The sequence below is a fragment of the Rhea pennata genome, chromosome 17 (assembly GCF_028389875.1).
Source record: "Rhea pennata isolate bPtePen1 chromosome 17, bPtePen1.pri, whole genome shotgun sequence".
Classification (NCBI taxonomy): domain Eukaryota; kingdom Metazoa; phylum Chordata; class Aves; order Rheiformes; family Rheidae; genus Rhea; species Rhea pennata.
The window spans coordinates 10485444-10504325 of NC_084679.1; the positions used below are offsets into that span (position 1 = coordinate 10485444).

At 38.5% G+C, this 18882-nt stretch overlaps 1 protein-coding gene across 3 annotated transcripts in view; it reads right to left on the minus strand.

Annotated features, from left to right (window-relative positions):
• Nucleotides 1-569: 569 nt before the first annotated feature.
• Nucleotides 570-18882, minus strand: part of PI4KA (phosphatidylinositol 4-kinase alpha) — a 63337-nt gene continuing 45024 nt past the window's right edge. Inside the window, exons 34-55 of one of the 3 annotated variants that reach the window (XM_062590513.1) lie at nt 18628-18779; nt 18000-18107; nt 17141-17268; nt 16940-17059; nt 16206-16285; nt 15865-16058; nt 15045-15135; nt 14085-14252; nt 13461-13514; nt 13117-13237; nt 12671-12800; nt 10513-10583; nt 9493-9565; nt 9306-9376; nt 8598-8707; nt 7861-7965; nt 7219-7344; nt 6756-6876; nt 5917-6076; nt 4589-4678; nt 3643-3726; nt 570-1290 (exon numbers count right to left, since the gene is read on the minus strand). In XM_062590513.1, the coding sequence (XP_062446497.1) occupies nt 1239-1290; nt 3643-3726; nt 4589-4678; nt 5917-6076; nt 6756-6876; nt 7219-7344; nt 7861-7965; nt 8598-8707; nt 9306-9376; nt 9493-9565; nt 10513-10583; nt 12671-12800; nt 13117-13237; nt 13461-13514; nt 14085-14252; nt 15045-15135; nt 15865-16058; nt 16206-16285; nt 16940-17059; nt 17141-17268; nt 18000-18107; nt 18628-18779 (2409 nt within the window). In that variant the 3' untranslated portion in view covers nt 570-1238. Of the gene's footprint in view, nt 1291-3642; nt 3727-4588; nt 4679-5916; nt 6136-6755; nt 6877-7218; nt 7345-7860; nt 7966-8597; nt 8708-9305; nt 9377-9492; nt 9566-10512; nt 10584-12670; nt 12801-13116; nt 13238-13460; nt 13515-14084; nt 14253-15044; nt 15136-15864; nt 16059-16205; nt 16286-16939; nt 17060-17140; nt 17269-17999; nt 18108-18627; nt 18780-18882 lie in introns of those variants that run through there. The other 2 variants (XM_062590514.1, XM_062590515.1) reach the window with 2 other exon arrangements.

Below are 18882 nucleotides of genomic sequence, written 5' to 3' on the forward strand. Positions count from 1 at the left end.
CCCGGGCTGCGCCCGCCGCCTCTCCTCAGAGCTGAGCCCTCCCGGCGCGGCCGCCCGCGCTGCGCCCGCCGCGCCTCAGGGCGCCGCCTCTCCTCAGAGCTGAGCCCTCCCGGCCCGGCCGCCCGGGCTGAGCCGCTTTTATGGAAGAACCTGCCTCGCCTCCCGGCTGCGCCCTCACAGCGCGGCCGCCCGCCCCGCCTCGGCGCTGCGCCCCGTCCCCCGGCGCGGCCCCGCTTCAGGGCCCGGCCAGGCGCGGGCAGGGGGCGCGGCGCGTGCGCGCAGTTGGGGCGCGGCAGCGGCCCGGGGACACCTGGAGCAGCAGCAAGAAGCAGGGGGGAAGCAGCGCCTCAGTGCTGTATTTCAGGTCCTTAGTATGTGAATCCTGAACAAAACATTTCTTCTATGAATAAAAAAGTATAAAAAAGTACCCTTTCAGAGGGATGGGAACCTGAAGGGAACATATTCCTCTCCTGGGGGAGATGGTCACAGCAGCCAGCAGAGAAATGTGCAAAATGGTGTGGTATGTAAATAAAACTCAGTGGATGTCCAAAGATTTGCAGTGAACACAATAAAGGCTAACATCTTTTATTATATTTTATAGATTAAATATATTTTCATTAGAGTCTCTTTTTTTTTTAAAACACACAAAAGGAAAAATACATTCTTCATGTACATATGAAATACTGACCATGTTGCAGAGACCATGTATAGTGCAAAGTATGAAGACAGCAACAGAGACATCACCACTTTGGACGATTATCAGAATTTTTTTTCTACAGTAAAGTTAGAGCAATTCCATGTTTCTGCTTCCAAAGCAAATTCCAAACCCTTCACGTCCATGGCATTCCCTGGGGTCATGCAGGAAAGGTTTTTACTTTTTAAACTTGCTATAAAATCTTTGCATTGCATGAAAAATTATTAAACTCTGCAGCTTTAGCTGTTGCACACATTCATAATCGTAGCACAACTTTTATTACGATTGCAGCCCAACTCCAAAAACCCCCAGAAAAAAAGAAATATATATATATACACATATATATATATATATATATATATATATAACCTGATAAGGAGAAAGGAATGAATCTGATTGTTGCAATGTCCACAAAATGTGTACCCACATGAACACGCGCACGCACACACACGGTGGAAGACAGCGAGGTGTGACCAAGCAGCTCCTATTACTAGCTTGGAGCGAGGGCACTGGGTTGCATGTTTCACTGAACCTTTTCTGTTTTTCAGTACGGGATGTCGTTCTGGTAGTACTGGATCATGTCGTAAGTCCTACTCCTGAAGAAGGAGAGCAAAATAAATGAAATTTGGAAACACTGCGGCCATTGTCACAAAAAACAAACATCCAGACCCCATAGAGACAAAACATGGGTGAAGGAAATTAACTTCTAATCAAAACTAGCCCTACACACTCTGAAGGCATCGTGAAGCCCATTTTGTTGTTATAAATAACATATAATATTTTGCTCGTTTAAACTAGCAGAGATTGTTCAGTCCTGATGTTGCTAGCTGAGGAAAAGGGATCACTGGATCAGCAGCTACCGTATTTCCAAAAAACAGTTCACACTTCATCTCCTCTCACCCCTCCTTAAATCACAGTTTAAATTTCATTAAATTGAACTGTAACACTACCATTAAAAGGCTAACTTGAGTGAAAACTTATTTAGCAGAACTGGGCCTGAAGCAGCAGCACCGAGATGGAAGAGCAGTTCAGGTAACGGCTGTAGCCCAACCTGGTCAGTTAAGTGAGCTTCCTCCCTCTAAGTTTTTTAGTACTGCTGTGCTAAAACAAATTACTTCCATGCCTCTTACCGTGGCAAGAACAGTAAGACATATGCTGCTGCTCTCCTGAACACAACATGTTTGTGCTGCAACAGCAGCTTGGAGCTTGTGCTTGGATAAGGCAGAAGCACCTCACATTACACTGGCAGTTTGTTTTAGAAGAAAAACACTAAGAAAGCTCTTCGGGGCTGCATAAAGCCAGCAGCATGTGGAAATAAAAGCAGTAAACTAAAATAAGAAGTCTCATAATGAAAATAAAATTAACAAAGGAAATATTAGCATTAAAAGCAACATCTCTGATGAGTGACTGAACAAGCAAATCTATGCCTTGTAACAGATAACTCAATTATCCATCAGCAGAGATTATCCAAGTCACAGACTAACCATGCCACAGGCAGAGAATCTCAAACCTGCCAGAACTAAGCTGGGTCTGGGCATTCACATAACAGTGTAATTGAATTAATAAACCCCAATGCTAATCTGGAGTGCTGAGCAGATGTACTAGTAGACACCAGATGATCCAGTTCTGTTCTAGCAGGGTTTTTCCTAGTCAATAAGCCCGGCCTGACCCAGGCTGACCCCATGTGTTTGCCCTGAACTCCTCACTATATCCTACAATATTTGTATTATGTGGGATATATAAATATATACATATATATATGCCCAATGACTGGCTGGGTGACAGAACTGACCATTGTATTTTATGGCAACAGTCAGGTATGGTTCTTTAGGCTCATGTCAAGGATGGAGCAGAAGCAAGAACTATAGATGGAAAATGTCAATAGCAGCTCTTATCAAAATTGATAAAACATGCACTTAAGATAAACAGGAAAAATACTACAGTGTATTGGCTAGCTGGTTGTTACGCTGATTTCTAATTGCTAAGGTATCTAGACAGAACTGTTTAGTCCATTCAACTTAATTGACTGGTAGATCCCAAGTGAAAATGGCCTAGCTATACAGGCATTCAAAAACCACATTGCCAAAGTGTATTATACTCTAGGCATTTTTCCTAACCAGCAAGATATAATACAATAAGTAGCATATGGTCTAGCAAAATGATTAACATATTAATGCAATATCAAGTCACAAAGAAAAATTCAGTGGAAAGATGAGAGCTCATTTATAGAAAGCCCAACATACTTTTGCATAGACTAGCAGCTTAGGATGTACACAGGTCTTCACAGTCTACTGTACACATAGCAGGGATTACTGCGTGCATTTCAGGGGGGTATTCAGGCAACCTAATGCCTGCAAACAACTATAAAAAGTGATTTTCAAAAGTAACTGTACTCCTGTTTGAGCTTCATTCTTGCTCAGTCCAGTGGCCCTGCAAGAGGTTTTTAAGAAATGTTCTCTTTTACAAAATAAAAGGCAACAAGCTTCAAGATCATCTTCTTTTCATTCTGACAAGTAGGCATGCTATTCCTGTTGCCATCCAATACCATTCTTTAATACTCATTCCTTTATAAATCTGAGATGACCCTACCCTACAAGGACATAGCAGACCTAGCCAAATCACTCCAACAGCAGGATAAGACATCCCTCAACACCACAGTCAAAATGCTTAACAATCAGGCTTCACTTTGACAGTAATTTTTCCTTTCTTTAGAGCAGATAGCACTATTACTAGATCAGCCTGGGTTTAAGCCTTCCTCTCCAACATAAAGGGAGGAGATTCAGCATATTCAGAAGCAAAGTTGCTATCCCACATTATCTAATACTTAACAAAGAGACAGTATTTAATATCTGAGAGGTAAGACTACTTTTTAGCTCTGCTCAAAGTACCAGCTAATTGGTTCACTTTTTCTTTAGCCTTATAGAGAACACATGCATAAGGTAGCAAACCTGTTGCTAAGGAAGCAATTCTGGATGATCTTGATGATGAAATTTGCAGCCTCCCGTTCAGTCATGTTGGGGCTGAACCTGTGCCTATATGCAGAAAAACACAAAAAGCAAGAGTACAAGTGAGGATTCCTTTGAGCATGATACAAATGAGTCTTCAACACCAGGCTGAGCTTGTGTGATTTCATTTGCAGCAAACATCTACTTCTTGTGAGACTACCCTGATGAAATTATGTAATATTTTAATAAGCACTTCCTTTAAGTTTTATAGTGGACACAGATGTTGTGAAGTTTTGATCAGTTTAATGGTAACTCTAGGAACAGCAGATCTCTTTTTCTAAACAGCTGTTGTTTTTAAAATATCAGTGCAGCTAGCAATGACCTTGAGTTCCAGCCCATCATACCTTATGAATCTGCGTGCATCTTTAGGAAATTTGTGGGAAGTTATCTGCAGCAAATAGTAGGTGCATAGCTAATGCTGGAGGCATAAGCCTGGAAGGCTATTTGAAGTGACATATTAGAACTTGTATTTGCCTAAACTGTTGATGTTACAACATATTCATATCCAGTACTGCATTTTCTTTAGAACAAATTTAAAGTTGCTACGCCTAAGATTCCAACACCATTTGAGAGGAGTTCAGACTTGGGAATAGACCATCTCCATTAAGCCGGATCTTTCCATTACAGTCTTGTTTTGCTAGTGCTAAGAACTTGGAGCTAATCCATGTACTTGCACAGTCATTACAGAGCCTGAATTTAATTCTGTGAAAAGACCTTGGAAATTCCTACTTCTTGAGATGTTCTATAAACAAAACTGGACACTTTTTAAAAACACTAACACATAAGACATTTGGATATCATGACACTATACTCACTGCATGATTTGTGACAACATACACTCTACAAAGAATGTGTAAGTACTTTTCAGTTTATACATACACTGACTTACTTTAACAGCTTGATTGTCTGCCCTCGGAAACAGGGCAGCCCCGTATCCAGCATTAATGTAACCAGTGAGACTACAGCATCCATGTAAGGCCTAGAGAAAAAGAGGACAGAAAGGTTACAGTACTTAAACTTTGGCATCCTTAGTAAGTAGAGCTGGCAAGCAGAGGAGTTCAATGAGCTGGATCACATCTTTTTCTGCAGTTAAATCTACACATGTAATCTTCTTATATTTGCTGAGGGAGCTACACCATTCCTTGCAATCTGTCACTTTAAATTTCATTCCCTGATGTCAACTATAAGACACTCAGAATGCTGCAAGATGAACAGCCTCAAGGAGGGTTATACAAAGCAGTACTTTGCTAAACAACACTCCTTTGGCACAGGAAAGTGAATCAGTGCATCAAAACAGTAAAAAGGCTGAAACCAACAATACCACAGTAACACATCATCTTTTATTTCCTAATCACTCTATGGAATTCTTTGCTGCACCAGCCCAGCTTCCCTTCTCCTTCCTCTCCTCCCACTCAGAACATTTATTACCTACCAAACTATTACTCTACTACTTGGAGGACATCTTTGCCTTGAAATAAAACTTCTCCAGAGTGCTCTCCCTCAAGGAAGCAAACTGATGTTGGCTTCAAGACAGACCCTTTTGGGTTTGCTAGCTGAGGAAATTTTTATTCTGTAAGATAACATCAATAATACTTCATACCTGTGATAGAATGAGCTTTTATCTGGACTGTGTCATACTGTCCTCTTGCTACTCACATGCAACACTCTTTTTACATAAATTTAGCAGTGCTCCTGCAGCTTACATCAATCCCTGTTTGCTCAGTACAGCACAAGGTAAAGTTGCAAAAATCTTAACCATGACTGACTGGCAATAATAGCTAGAGCTAGGCTACTAAAATCTGTCTATTTTACAACAGAAGTTGTAGCACTATTTTACATGTCCTGCCTAATTAACTCCAGCTGAAACAACGGTTGTCATATTAGGAAAAATGAGAACAATTTTGATTCTCCTGTAATTTTTTTACTGCAGAGTTTAAGTGGCATACTAAATCGAGTGAAGAAAGGAGAACATTACATTTATTAATTAAACACAATACAAACATCTCAAATGTCACAGAAGAACAGAACAAAATCAGACTGTAAAATTGCAAGGCTATTAAATTGCTTCAAAGTTTGTACCTGGACAGTCAGCATCATTATTAAGGGACGTAATAGACAGCCTCAGACCCCTGACAAAAAAACGCTTATTATTATTTAACTTTTCATCTGGTTTTAGATGTGCAAACACCTCCGCTTTGAGCATTAGGAATGCCTCACCTGACTGCCAGATAGCCTCTGACACACATCTCCATGAACCACTTGAATGGAGTTGCCTCCATTTTTCCTCCCATTATCATCACCATCTCGTCAGTCAGCTTAATGTCTGGCTCCCAGCCCAGATTTCCACCAGGTGAGCTTTCAAACATGAATCCAAAATCTGTGCACAAAAGATAAGCCGGCTCAGATACTTTGTTGGTTAATTGTGCACTGTTGAAGCTGACAGAAGAAAGGAAAGGTGGATTTTACATATTAATAACTATTTCTCATCTTCCTACCAACTGAAAATAAGCTTTGGTGAAGTATAAGAATATCAAAAGAATCATGACTATGAATCACAACTATGACATTAGACTAGACTATAGATCATGATGCCAAGTAAACTCCTTGCCAAAACATCACTGGAGTTCCAGGAAAAAAAAAAAAAAGTCTAAAGCAGAGGTTATAGTCTCACACAACTATATACATTTACTAGTCAAATTTAATATTTAATTCATACCCATACACAGTGATGAAAGGAATGCAAAGATACATTTATATATCTACACACATATCCACATACATACATATCTACACACACACTAGGTAAATGTGTATGTGTGTATATACTTTTCTGAAGCTGGTAAAATTTAGTAAAGTTAAATTTACACAGAAGCAACCAACACAAACACACACACAATCCTAAAGAGGTATGATAGAAAATTCCATATATATTTACAAATCATGACACAGTATATAGATTGATCTCAAAACAGAAATGGCTTATTATCTTCTATGAACAATATATTACAGCAGAATGAAAAGATGACTACAGAAGTTCAAATGTAGATGTAACTGACCAATATGAATGATGTGTCCCTTTTTGTCCAGCATGATGTTGCCATTATGCCTGTCTTTAATCTGGAGCAGGAACAGGAGAAGACTATATGCAGCCATACTGCGGATGAAATTATAACGAGCCTGTATAAAGAAGAAGTTACAGCAAATCAGAAGAACACAGAGAACTTGGTATCTCTTTTCTTCACCCAGGAGTAGATGCAGCTAAAGAAAGTGTTTTGTTCCCGTCTCACCTCATTCATGATTAGTTTGAATGTTCAATGATATTCTCCATGTATCTACAGTAGCAATAACCTCCTTAGCTAACTTACTCTTAGCTAACTTACTCATAGCTAAAAATGGATTATCTGCATCAGAAACCAGATACAGCATTATGGTAGTCATTACCCAATTATTTGTCATTATTCCTTATAGTCAGAATGTTTCTCGGTTGAATTTTGCTATGCCTGCCAACTGATATTTTACCTTCTGGAATGCAAGGGTTGACTCATCTCCATATTGCCTTGTAAAGTAATCATACATCCCAAAATCTGTCTGCCTGCCCAGCTGGTCACGGGATGTGCAGTCAGGAATGCATTCAATAACACCACACTGAAGGGGAAGAGAAACAGGTCTGTAAAGCACGTTCCGAACATATATTTTGTTCTGGCTCTTGGCACTTGTACAGCTCCCTTGGGAAATGTGGGGAAGCCCATAGATCACTGAATACAGAATTTCTAGTTTATTCATAAAAGAAGTAGATCCAAACACCGAGAACTTCCATGCAACACAAGACAAGATCTGTGACTTTTCCTTGACTTGCACAAGGCAGTCCCCCCAAAAATCAAACAGCAAACATGAATAACCACAAGCAGCAAAAATTCAGAGCCAAAAGCTTTAGAAAAGCAGGAAGCAGGGGAGGAAAGACTCTTTTGCTGCTGGTACTCCAAATATTTGGCATAAGTTATGTGGGCAGTATTTCCTTGCAGAATGGAATTTTTGTATGTGCTGAGGGGAATTAAAAAAAAAAAAAAAAGAAAAGAAAAAAAAAAAGAAAGAAAAAAAAAGGGGAAGGTCTTTTTAACCAGCAATTATTTTCTACAGTTCTGGAGTTAACTGTCCACTCACCCCAGGAGCTGTGGCCACCACTCTGTACGGAAACACAAAAAGATCCAGGCCTACCAGTTGAAATATGTTCTTGAAGAGATCGATGATTTGTAAAGCTAACATGTCCTGTTATACAAGAAAAAAATTGCACAAGCATTATAGGGGTTACGGATCATAAGTCAGGTTACAAAATGCTCTGAAGAACTCTGAAGTGAGCATTAAGTTCCCCCAGAAGGTCTGCAGATGTGTGCTTGTGCATTCACTATGGCTCTAGGGGAAATTAAAAAGGGAAAAGATAAATGCTGTTTAAGTGGGTAGCAGGTAACAGTGAAGATTTAACTGCTGACCTGTGAAAAACAACCTTTTCCATTATTCTTTGGTAAGAGGTGTACTAAACTCCAGCTATAAGAGCTAACATTCCCTCTTAATTAAAAACAATAAAGCTTCACTACACAACACATCAGCTTGGAAAAAATTACTGTAACCAATATGCTACTACTGTATTCTGTTATCAACTGAGAAACAAACTCCAAAAAAAGAATTTAAAAACATGGCAGTAGATAAAACTGTCTCGAGAGCATGACCTATGTTTCCAAAACAGATATTCTACAGTGGGACAACACAGTTCTCTCCTCAGTCCATAGGGACCCTAAGGGGGCACTCTAAGGGTTCCAAAGAAAAATATGTGAATGCTTCTTCTGGTATATTGTTACCTACACATCTATCTTCTGTAACTGCAAAGCCTGATAGCTTTGTACCTGTCTGCAGTCATCGCCCACTTTGAAGATAGCTGCCTGCCAACAAATTTTCTTACTGTCCACCCCTTCTTCTGTACTTTCATCTATGGAATCAGAACGACAACGCAAACCTGCAAAAAGAGTACACCCAGACATAGAGTTTGTTAGTACCTTTGTATCACAACATACCCCCACCACTGAAAAACACAACACGTCACTACAGGTCCACGGTAGAAATTTCTGCCTTGCAAGGTAAATTTTGCAAGACAGTTCCTTCCTGTATCAGGACTGGAACATAGACATCAAAATAGCCTTCATGGTCCACCTGAAAAATACCTAAATTACATTAGTCAGCTAGAATCTCCCACAAAATTTATTATGAGAAAAGGCTGCCAAAAAGCATGGAGTTCACTACAGTCTATAAATTAATTGCTTTTCTCTGGTTTCTAAACTAGTCTAAAGTAACTGATAAAATTTCTTCGGGATACCTATATGGTCTGCTTTCAGAAACTAAAAAATTGGGAAAAATGAATTTAAGTTTTCAGAAATGAGACGATTTCTATTCTTCCCTCCCTGTTAAAGAGTTTAATTTCTGATCTGAATCTACGTGGAAAAAGTTCAATATGGAAACTACTTTACTGTTGCAGTACAGGCCACTGAAAACAGGCAGTTTTGAAGAAATTGTTGACTCTTAATTAGTAGCATCAATGTTAAGACCCATTTACTAACCTTCTTTTTCAAGCTCACTAACTCCACATCGTTTCACTTTAAATTTGGCCAGGTAAGGTGCTTTTGCTGCACTGAATTGGGATAAATACAAAGAGGATGAGTGCAAAGTAGCCAAGTAAGAATTTCTAGAAAAACATCTAAATATGCTAAATTAATTTAATGGAGGAATACAACATGAACATGTTACCTCTGCATAGGAGTTCCTGATTTGTAATCAATATCCAGAACAATAGCTTCAGGATTGCTGGGCAAGTAACAGCCTGCAAAACGGAGCAGACAGTTGCGAACAAATTCATTGGCTAGTATGATGATGGAAGAATACTAACTTCAGTGTCTGTAACTTTAATACCTATTTAATTCAGAAGTGTCTGCATTGGAGGTAAACTAGAGATTACAGTCTGGGAGCCGCAAAGGATAAAGCTATCATTTCCATTAGTCCATGATTGCCAGAAACAAATACAATACAGTTTCAAACTAATAATGCAGAATCTTTACTACAGAAATGTACAGACAGGACTTCTCTTTCAATAGTCCCTAATAAGACGTGGCAGCAGCATGTCCCACTGCACTAGGAAGGCCCTTAACCAACACGTGGTAGAAGAATTGAGACTTGTTAGACAAAGATCAGGAAAAGCTTTCATCAAACTCCATTTTAAAGGGAACATTCAGATGGGGAAAATGTATGTTCAGAAGATGCAAGGGCCTTCAGATAACAATGCAACAAGGGATTGTTTAAGAGAGAAAAAGAAAAATGAAGGAAACTGGACATGCTTCACTCTCGAGATCATGCTTCACACAGCTTCTTAAAAATGCCTCATCTTTTTAAAAAAGAAAGTAGTTGGAAGAAAAAGTTTACCATGTTCCCTCTTCAGACATATGTTGCTATTCATATTCCTTATGTGTGTTACCTAATTTGATTTTAAGAGCTTTGGGCAAGTATTTAATTTCCATGCAGTTTTGATACATCACAGAGAAATTACTGTTTGGGTTAAAAAATACATATACATACAGTGTGGCGGGGGGGAGAGGGAGAGAGAGTGCGAGCATGCTGCTATGTTTCTAAAGAGAAACAGAAGAACAGCCGCTTAGCTGCCAGCACCAAAACTGAGAACAGCCCCTTGCCAGATTTCAAGATTTGCTTATAAAAGTATATACTCATGCAGTATGTAAAAAGCCCACTATATATTATGATTAAAATACTTCTTACCAGGCTGCACTTTCACCTCAGATAGAGCACTCAAACAAGCCTTTTTTCTTTCATCTCCTTTAGGGAATGGCCTAGAAAGATGAGCAATATATTATTTAATTTATCTACATACTACTTCATCTACTAGTCTAAAATTTGTTTCCAATTTATACAAACTTCACTAAAAAAGTTTCTTCCTAAAAGGACAAAGCTCTCTTACTGTACCACTTCTAGTGGATTTAAAGGCTGAGTAGCTAACAAGAACCTTTTCTACGATTTTTTTTTTTAAGATCTAATACTGATTTGTAAAATGTCATATATGACAAACAGATTTTTGACAAACCCAAACAGCATCAGAGATGTGAATTAAATAAATCAGGCTTCTTTCTTATACAGAAATTTGAGCAAAATTCCTCTTTTATAAGCACCACAGTAGTTATACCAATATAATCTCCCTTGTAGGCCTTATTCCAGAACTAAAATGTTGCTTTGGAAGTGGCATAAACTAACTGAAAAAAGACAAGCCAGTAAAATGCCTATGTAATTACACGCTTAATTTGTTCAGGTACTTAGCAAAACTGCAGGTGCCAACCGCATAATTGGTGACAGGGCTAACAATTAGTATGTACAATTACCCAATTTGCACAGGGACTTGCATTAGCCGCCTAAGGAATTCAGTCATGCAATTGCATATCCACCTGGCGTAGAAGCACGCAAGTGAAAGGTTTACTTATGCTATGGTTTCAAGTAGCACAGTAGACTACTGAAGCAGCAACATAACACTTAGGACAATGAAATCATCATAGATGATACATTTATTCTTTTGTGTCCTCTACAAAGCAAACACATTTCTTCGACGTTGTCTTTACTTGGGAGATGTCTAAATTTCCGATTTTTTGCATCTTAGAGCTGAAGCACAAAATGAAATGCTTGCAAATTTTAATTACTTAGAGTTGCTTAATTATGACTTGATCCTAACAAAAGGTGATTTGATTTCATCCCAAATGTCAAGATATTGAGATTCTAAACTCCCCTTTTAATTCATCCTATGGGGTGAAAGCATTTGGGCATGCACAAAGACGACATCTAATATTTGACAGTTTGTAATGCAAATGTCCATTAGCCTGATGCCTTGAAGCTGGTAGTTTGCAAGGCTTCATTTTAAAGGAAATGTGTTCCAGGAAATACATTCTGTATGACTTTCAACTACTTTCATACACCAGAGAATGTTTTAAAAATATGCAACAAAACTGCACTTACAGTCACACAGCTTGTGTGCTGAGCTGCTGCCCTCTATTGGCAAGCTTTATAAAAGTTAAATTATATATTTTCACTGCAGTCTTTACAGTTAGCAATGAGAGCCTCTCTGTGAGCAAGATCTTCAGTTTTAAGAGAACAATCCAGTGTGCATAACATCAAATCTGTCTCCGTAACAACAATTTACAGAGGAAGGAGAGAGACCACACTACACAATAAAATATCTTTGTGAAGAGGAAAAGACAGTTTCATGAAGCTTTAGAGTTTTAGCAGAAAGTAAAGCATGCATGAGATTTTGGTGATTTTGTTTGTTTTTAACTCCACACAAATATGCCTAACAGGTTATAATAAGGGAGGGAAAAAAAAAAAAAAGAGAGAGAGCATGCCTGAAGCAAACTCTGCCAACTTTTCAAGATAATGTTGGTCACCTATCCAAAAAGTCAAATTAATGGGGCAGGTGACAATATAACTAAACAGATGGGATTTCAGCTGGCGTAAGAGCACTGATTGTTTTACCAACTCCATTTCTGTCTCAGTGCAATTTTCTGTGGAGCCTCCTTCCACCACGATGAACCACAATATATTTGCTAAAATTATTTTTAAAACTTACGTTCAAGTTTACTGCCATGTACTTTCAGAGTAAAATGTTACAGCTGTTTCAGATGGAAGGACTGCTAAGTCCTGCTTAAAGCATAGAATACTGAGATCAGAGCAGATACAAATTATCCCTAGAAGTCAAAGAAAAGCAAGCCTCTGCATCCTACAACAACTCTAAGTTATATTAAAAAAAAATATCATTTCTTATCATAGGAGTAATTCATTCTTTTTTTCCTGAAAACAGTATCCCAGTGCCTCTAAAATCAACTTAGCCTTTTAACAAGGTAATTTCCAGAACAGCAAGTCCCAAACGAGCACAACTTACTTGATAATGGCTGAAACATTGGTGATCTTATTAAAGAAATCAAACTCCCGTTGGTAGAACTCCTTAGCTGGGCCAGATAACGAGCTGGTTATCTCCTCTACTAGCTGCTCCAGAAGTTCCCCTATGTCAGCTACACGTAAAAATGAAAGAAACTGTGTCAGAAGCTTATTTCGGAGAGCTACATGATATGAGGAATGAAAATAGCCATCTTTGGTTAGCAGGAATAATAAAACCAAAAAAAGGTATTGATGCAAAGATTGCTGCATCTCTTTTGATGCATTCTTTCAGGCAGAATACTTCTATAGAGTGGGCTCTATTTCTTCAAATGAAAAAGAGAAATTCCCTAGCTAAAAGTATTCCTTCTGCCTGAGAAGGCAGGAAGGAGTTTTAGTCTGAACTGATGCAAGGAATAAGAATCAAGCTAGATTAAATTTTAAAGCACTCACGATCTTTTTGGTGTCCTTCCTCGTCCAGGTAGATATTAGTTTTCATGTTCCAGATGAACTGGTGAGCCAAGAGCTGGGATTTGGCAGCTGCCCACAGGATATATTCTCTAACATAACCCATCTGCAACAGTATGCAGTCCAGTAACAATCAAAGATTGTTACAACTCAAGGAGACTCAACGTCAACTGCTTCTAACAGCTATTCTTCAAAACTTAAAATTATTTAATAGTTGGACATATTAACTATTAGTTTAAAATTAAGTTTTGTCCAATTTACAGTTTTAAGTCTAAAAGTTATTTTAAAAATTTGCTTGGTTCATACACAGCTGTTTCAGGTCCCCTTACCTTATCATAACGAAGTGCCTGTACAATCTGTGGAATGTAGAATAAAATGGCATCCTGAAAAAAGAAGTTTTTTTTTTTAATTATTATTGCTAATTAAGTAGTTGGAAGTAAAGTCAGTTCACACGTACACAGAAAAGCTCCCTTTATTTAGGTGATGAACAAAATTTCTACTAGCACCGCTTCTTTAATTTAAACTATGTATATGCTACCTTCTCTAATCAAAGGCTTTTTCTGCCCAGTGACCCCCTTCAAAAGCATCATTAACAAATATGTATTTACAGTCCTTACAAAAAGTTTTTAAAAAATCAAGCCTTCTACTGCCTCAGATGAAACACCTTTCCATTGAGAAGAGAATCTGAAAACTGAAAAAAAAATTGAGAGTAATGGTCTAAAGAATTCAGCTTGGTGTGATCTATAAAAGACAAAGAACTTGCAATTGAGTATGTGAGTAGTAAGTGGGACAACCAACTTTTAACTTTTCATCTCAATCTATACACTTTCTTCAATGTGATTTGCCCATTTAGCATATGTGTCTCTTCACAGTATTAAAATGAAGCCTGTAATCACGACGACTGAGGTCATAACTTTACTTGAAGTGTTAGGCTCTCTTGGAAGACATCTTACCGGAGGAAAAGATCGCAGGACTTTAACTCCATACTGAGCTGTTAGAGGATGAGGTGGATACATGCTTGAAAAATAGGAAAGGCCAGTTGGTGGGTCTGTTGGTGCCCAGCACAGAACATGGCTGAGCTCAGGTGCATCAGCATCAATTGTATGCCACGTAACCAGGTACTGAAAGAGCAGGTCAGACACACTATGAGTTTATAGGACTCAGTAAAGCCTGGGTAATACTCAGGCTGTAACGCTATAATCCAGCTTCTTAAAGCATGGAAAATGATGCTACATTTTACTTTACAAAACTATTCATCCAAAGCATTTGTTCTTCCAGGGAAACCTAACTACTAGAATCACCTCACCTCCCAGATCACTGAATGAGCTTAGTGATGTAGAGTTACAAAAAGCATAATACAGCAAATCTAGCATAGGGAGAAAGAATAGAGGATGAGCCTTTTTATAACTGTCAAAAGTACAAATTCTCTCTCATTTATCTACAGGTGATATACAGACTGCAGCTCTGATGAGACTGTCCTTCACGTGACTAGAGTGCCCCACTGCAGATCAGCATGAGCCATTTCCTCCATTTTGGAGGGACTGCCTCTTTTGACACCGAGAAAATGGGTTAGACTCGAAATCAACTTCAGCAGAAGCTCATCACCATGATGAGTCCAGTGGTATTTTTACATGTTACGTGAAAAGAAGAGAAATAGTGGCTGTATTGAAACTAATAGGGTTTGGAATGCTTTACATACGGCAAAAATAGGTCCAATTCAAGATGTACAATCAGCTAGCTAGCTACACACTCATAATACTGTGCTTCTTGTCTCAGCATCCTATTTCCCTTCTCTACACTGAGTCATGCTTAGCACTAGAACATATTCTGCCTTAAATAAAAAACGTATTTTCCAACAGATCTGTAGAAAACAGCCAATCTGAGGCTGCTAGAATATCACTATTAACAAATACCTTTATTGCTTCAGGAACATCACTAACAGCTCCCGGGTCCAGCCGAACCAGGCGAGTTACTTCTGTTCCAATAGCTTCAGTGTTCTTAAATCTAAGTATAACCAGCAATATAAAACATTATTAATTAATTTCAACAATCTCTATTTGTCAGAAGATGAGAACAGCAAAAGGCAGGAAAGTACATGCTTAATAAACAAACCGCCCAACTATAAAATATTGTACTTTGAGGAACCAATATGCTGTCAAAAGAGGATTCAGGAAGAACTAGTCCTCATCCAATGCCTTTGTATAAACCACAATTATTTCAGCCCACTATCAAATTCTTGGCTGAAAAATACTGTCTGAGATTCTATAGAAATCTGTGCTTAGAACTCTACTTGGCAAAAATCATTATTGTTGTAAGTGGGAAAGAATTTCCTTTCCCTTCTGTAGCCAACTATGCAAATTCCTCTGCTATACTGATTAAAGCACAAGCCAACATATAGGTAGAACACTTCATTTCAAGATGCTTTTAGCATTGTTTAAATGATACACCCATTAATAGGTGAAATATTATTCAAAATTGATCATGATTCCTTCTGAAGAAAACAGCCTATGTGCCATGGTAGAGAAGGAATTCACTCCACTAGAGCCTGAGCCAAATGTGTATCTTATTAAGCAGTCTAATTCTTTTTATTCAAAGATCTCAGTCAGGTATGAAAAGATGCAAGACTGCAGTAAACAGGAGTAAGTGCCATCAGCACTTACAGTGTCAACACTTGTTCAACCCCTAAGAAAGGCAGCAGGAATTGTATCAGTTCTTTCTTCTGAAATTTCTCACCTAGCAGGCAGCTGTACAGCAAGATGAGGAGAAATGCTCCAAGCCAGATTCACATTATCCTTCCATTGCTTCTCACTAAGACCGATATACTTAGACCTCCAGTTTGCCACACTGCTCTCTCCAGTCTGATCCAACTCTAGCTCAGGGGAAGAGAGTGGATTGTACCATGTGATTAAGCGTTCAATCTCAGTAGCCTGAGGGAAATGGATTAAAAACAAAATATTTTTTGAAGGAAATAAAATATTCCACTTTCACTCTCTCACATTGCTTTCATATATTTATCCTGTAACAGCTTCAAGATCTCAAATTCATGCAGTGCCCCTATTCTTCTGATGACCCACCAGCAACGAGAGCAGTAATGTTCTCCGCTTCATGTAGTACTTATGCAGCTGCGTCCCTCTGTTAGTCTTCTTGGACATCCCTTCAGGAAAGGATAAAAATATTTTCGGTGTTTTTTTCTTCATTATCTTAAATGCTGCTTTCAAACTGTCTACATCTCGCAACCTTAACACGAGCTAAAGGACTGAACCAGCATATGACACTTGTAAATTTAGACCAGAGTGACTTCAGAAAGTCAGCATTGCATCTACTCGTGCAGTTGTTCTCTAAACATATTGAGAATAACAGTCTATAGGGTTATTAGTTTAGTCAATGTTGCATCCACTTTAAAAGTACAGCACCCCACTAAAAATAAGAGCATATAGCTTAGAGCTGTGCAAAAATACAGTTCACAATCTAATGCCATTCCGCTGCCCAGAAAAATCATTGGGTTACATGTGCACATGTAATACAACTTATTTTCAGGAGTTCAATATATCTTGATCTCCACTCCTATCTTCTGCACTGCAGAGCTGAATGTTCTGTTGAACAAAAAGCTCGTTTCAAAACTTTGCTGTTTGCTCCCAGTGAGGCACCATTCCCTCAACACCACCTCGAGCATGGCATTAGCAATTAAATACCCTATCAGAAAAACAGGAGCCCAACACTAAAGGCAAATATTGGCTTTAAGTGACAACTGTGTATTAACCATGCTATGAAGTGGGATGCAATGAGCTTGTTGCAATTAAAGAGATACCTGATTTTTTAGATATGGTTGACATGCCACTAGATAAAGGGTAGGTATTTATCCATCCTTGTGTAGCCTGTTGCCGCGATCCAACGTTGATATCCAGGTTGCTCCTAGTGTCCTGATTATCTGACGATAGAACAAAAGACCTAAAGTAGAATCTACTCAAACCACCAACAGGTTTTTGGAACTGCATATAAAAGAACTCACCAGGTGGCACTAGCTGGCTGGCTGTCAGATATTTTTTGTCTGAGAACATAGCTGTCCAAAACTTGATCAATATGCTAATATCTTCACGAAGCCTCTTTTCTCCTTGTGTAGGGAACTTTGAGGGACAACTTAAAGAAATCACACAAAAAATGTGAAGGTAAATGCAAAACAAAAAATCCCAAAACACAAGTCTAATTAAGCCATTCTTTCTTCTGACCAGAAGCTATGAGAACAAGCAGTCTATGCATCACTACATTTTATCCTCATTCCTTTATTCTGTCTGACTGAGTAAAACTTTCCATTGAAACTGAAGATTAAGGCAGCAGCCTGTCAGCATCTTGGATTCACTTGGAATCTAGTATTACAACTGACTCTGACCTCCTGATATTGTCAGGCACTGCTGTCAATTGCATCATTTTCTATTATGCCCATGCCAAATGTGGAAAGTACATTTATCATCAGATTCTGTGAGGATAAATTTTAAAAGCTGTATCAAGCTACATTTCAGCCATACACTTTGCAAGAGCAATTCTTTTAAATCTTATAAATCTAGATATAGTTGTTAGTACTGCATAATCTCCAGGATAATGAGAGAAAGGAAAGAATACGAACTGTCCTGATGATGCTAGTTTATAAACCACATATAAATCTGGAGCTTATATCTAAGCCTCATCAAGATGGTTCATGAACTATACTGAGACACAAGAGAAAGAAAAGCCTTGTATTTAGTGGGTGAAAAAAGAAAGGAATAAATTAAATCACTAGAAGAGAAAGCCAGTTGCTGCTTTGAAGAATCATAAAAGACTTAAGAAACTGTACACACAAACTTCTAGTGAGTAATTGCAAATAAAAAAAATACCTGAAATAATCAAAGGCAGTTGAATAAATCTTTTCTCTTAACACGTTTCGAATAGTTGCATTTGGAACCACATCAGCATGCAGCAAAGACAACCCCAGTGTCAGCAACCTAATACAAAAAATATTTAGACCGTGAAATTTTTTGCATTTCCGTAATAGTCACAAATGCAATACCATACCAACTCTACTAATACCTATAACTCCATCCAACCCATACAAGGGGAAAAATGTCCATTTAACTGTCCTTGGTAAACTGTACTATCATAAGGATGTTCCTAAAGCTGCGGCTGCAGAACAGAAAGTTGAAGCCTTCAAGTCTCAAAAAGCGAAAACAATTGATGTAGTAAAATTTTACCCAACTGATGCATTGCCTAGGTCCGTGACATAGGCAGTTCATTACATAAAATTATCCCACGAAGTTTTCTGAAGCACTAAAAATGACTTTCAAGCTAATTTAGCTAGTTCTACTTTGAAAACAGAGCTTAGATTCTAAATCATTCTGCACTTTTAAAAGACTTTTCACCATTTGAGGCCAATGACAAGTTACACATTTGGTATTTAGTTCTTCTCTCTTCCCCCCTCCACCTCAACCTTATTTCCTTCAACAAAGAAAGAAAAAATACACTCACTTAAAACGTGGTCCAATTGCTGCCACATGTCGATTCAAACTGCCTTTCGCTCCTCCAATGTTCAAGGAAAGAGACCGCTGGAGCAGGCTGGAGAAGATCTCTATTTGGTCAGAACTGCAATACTTGGCTATTTCAAATCTCTGCACAAGAAACTGAGAAAGAGAGATAGACATGCCATGCTTCCTTTGATTTTTTTTTTTCTCTCAAAGAAAATTGAGTCCTTTCTATTTCAGATATCTTTTTCCACTCCCCAAT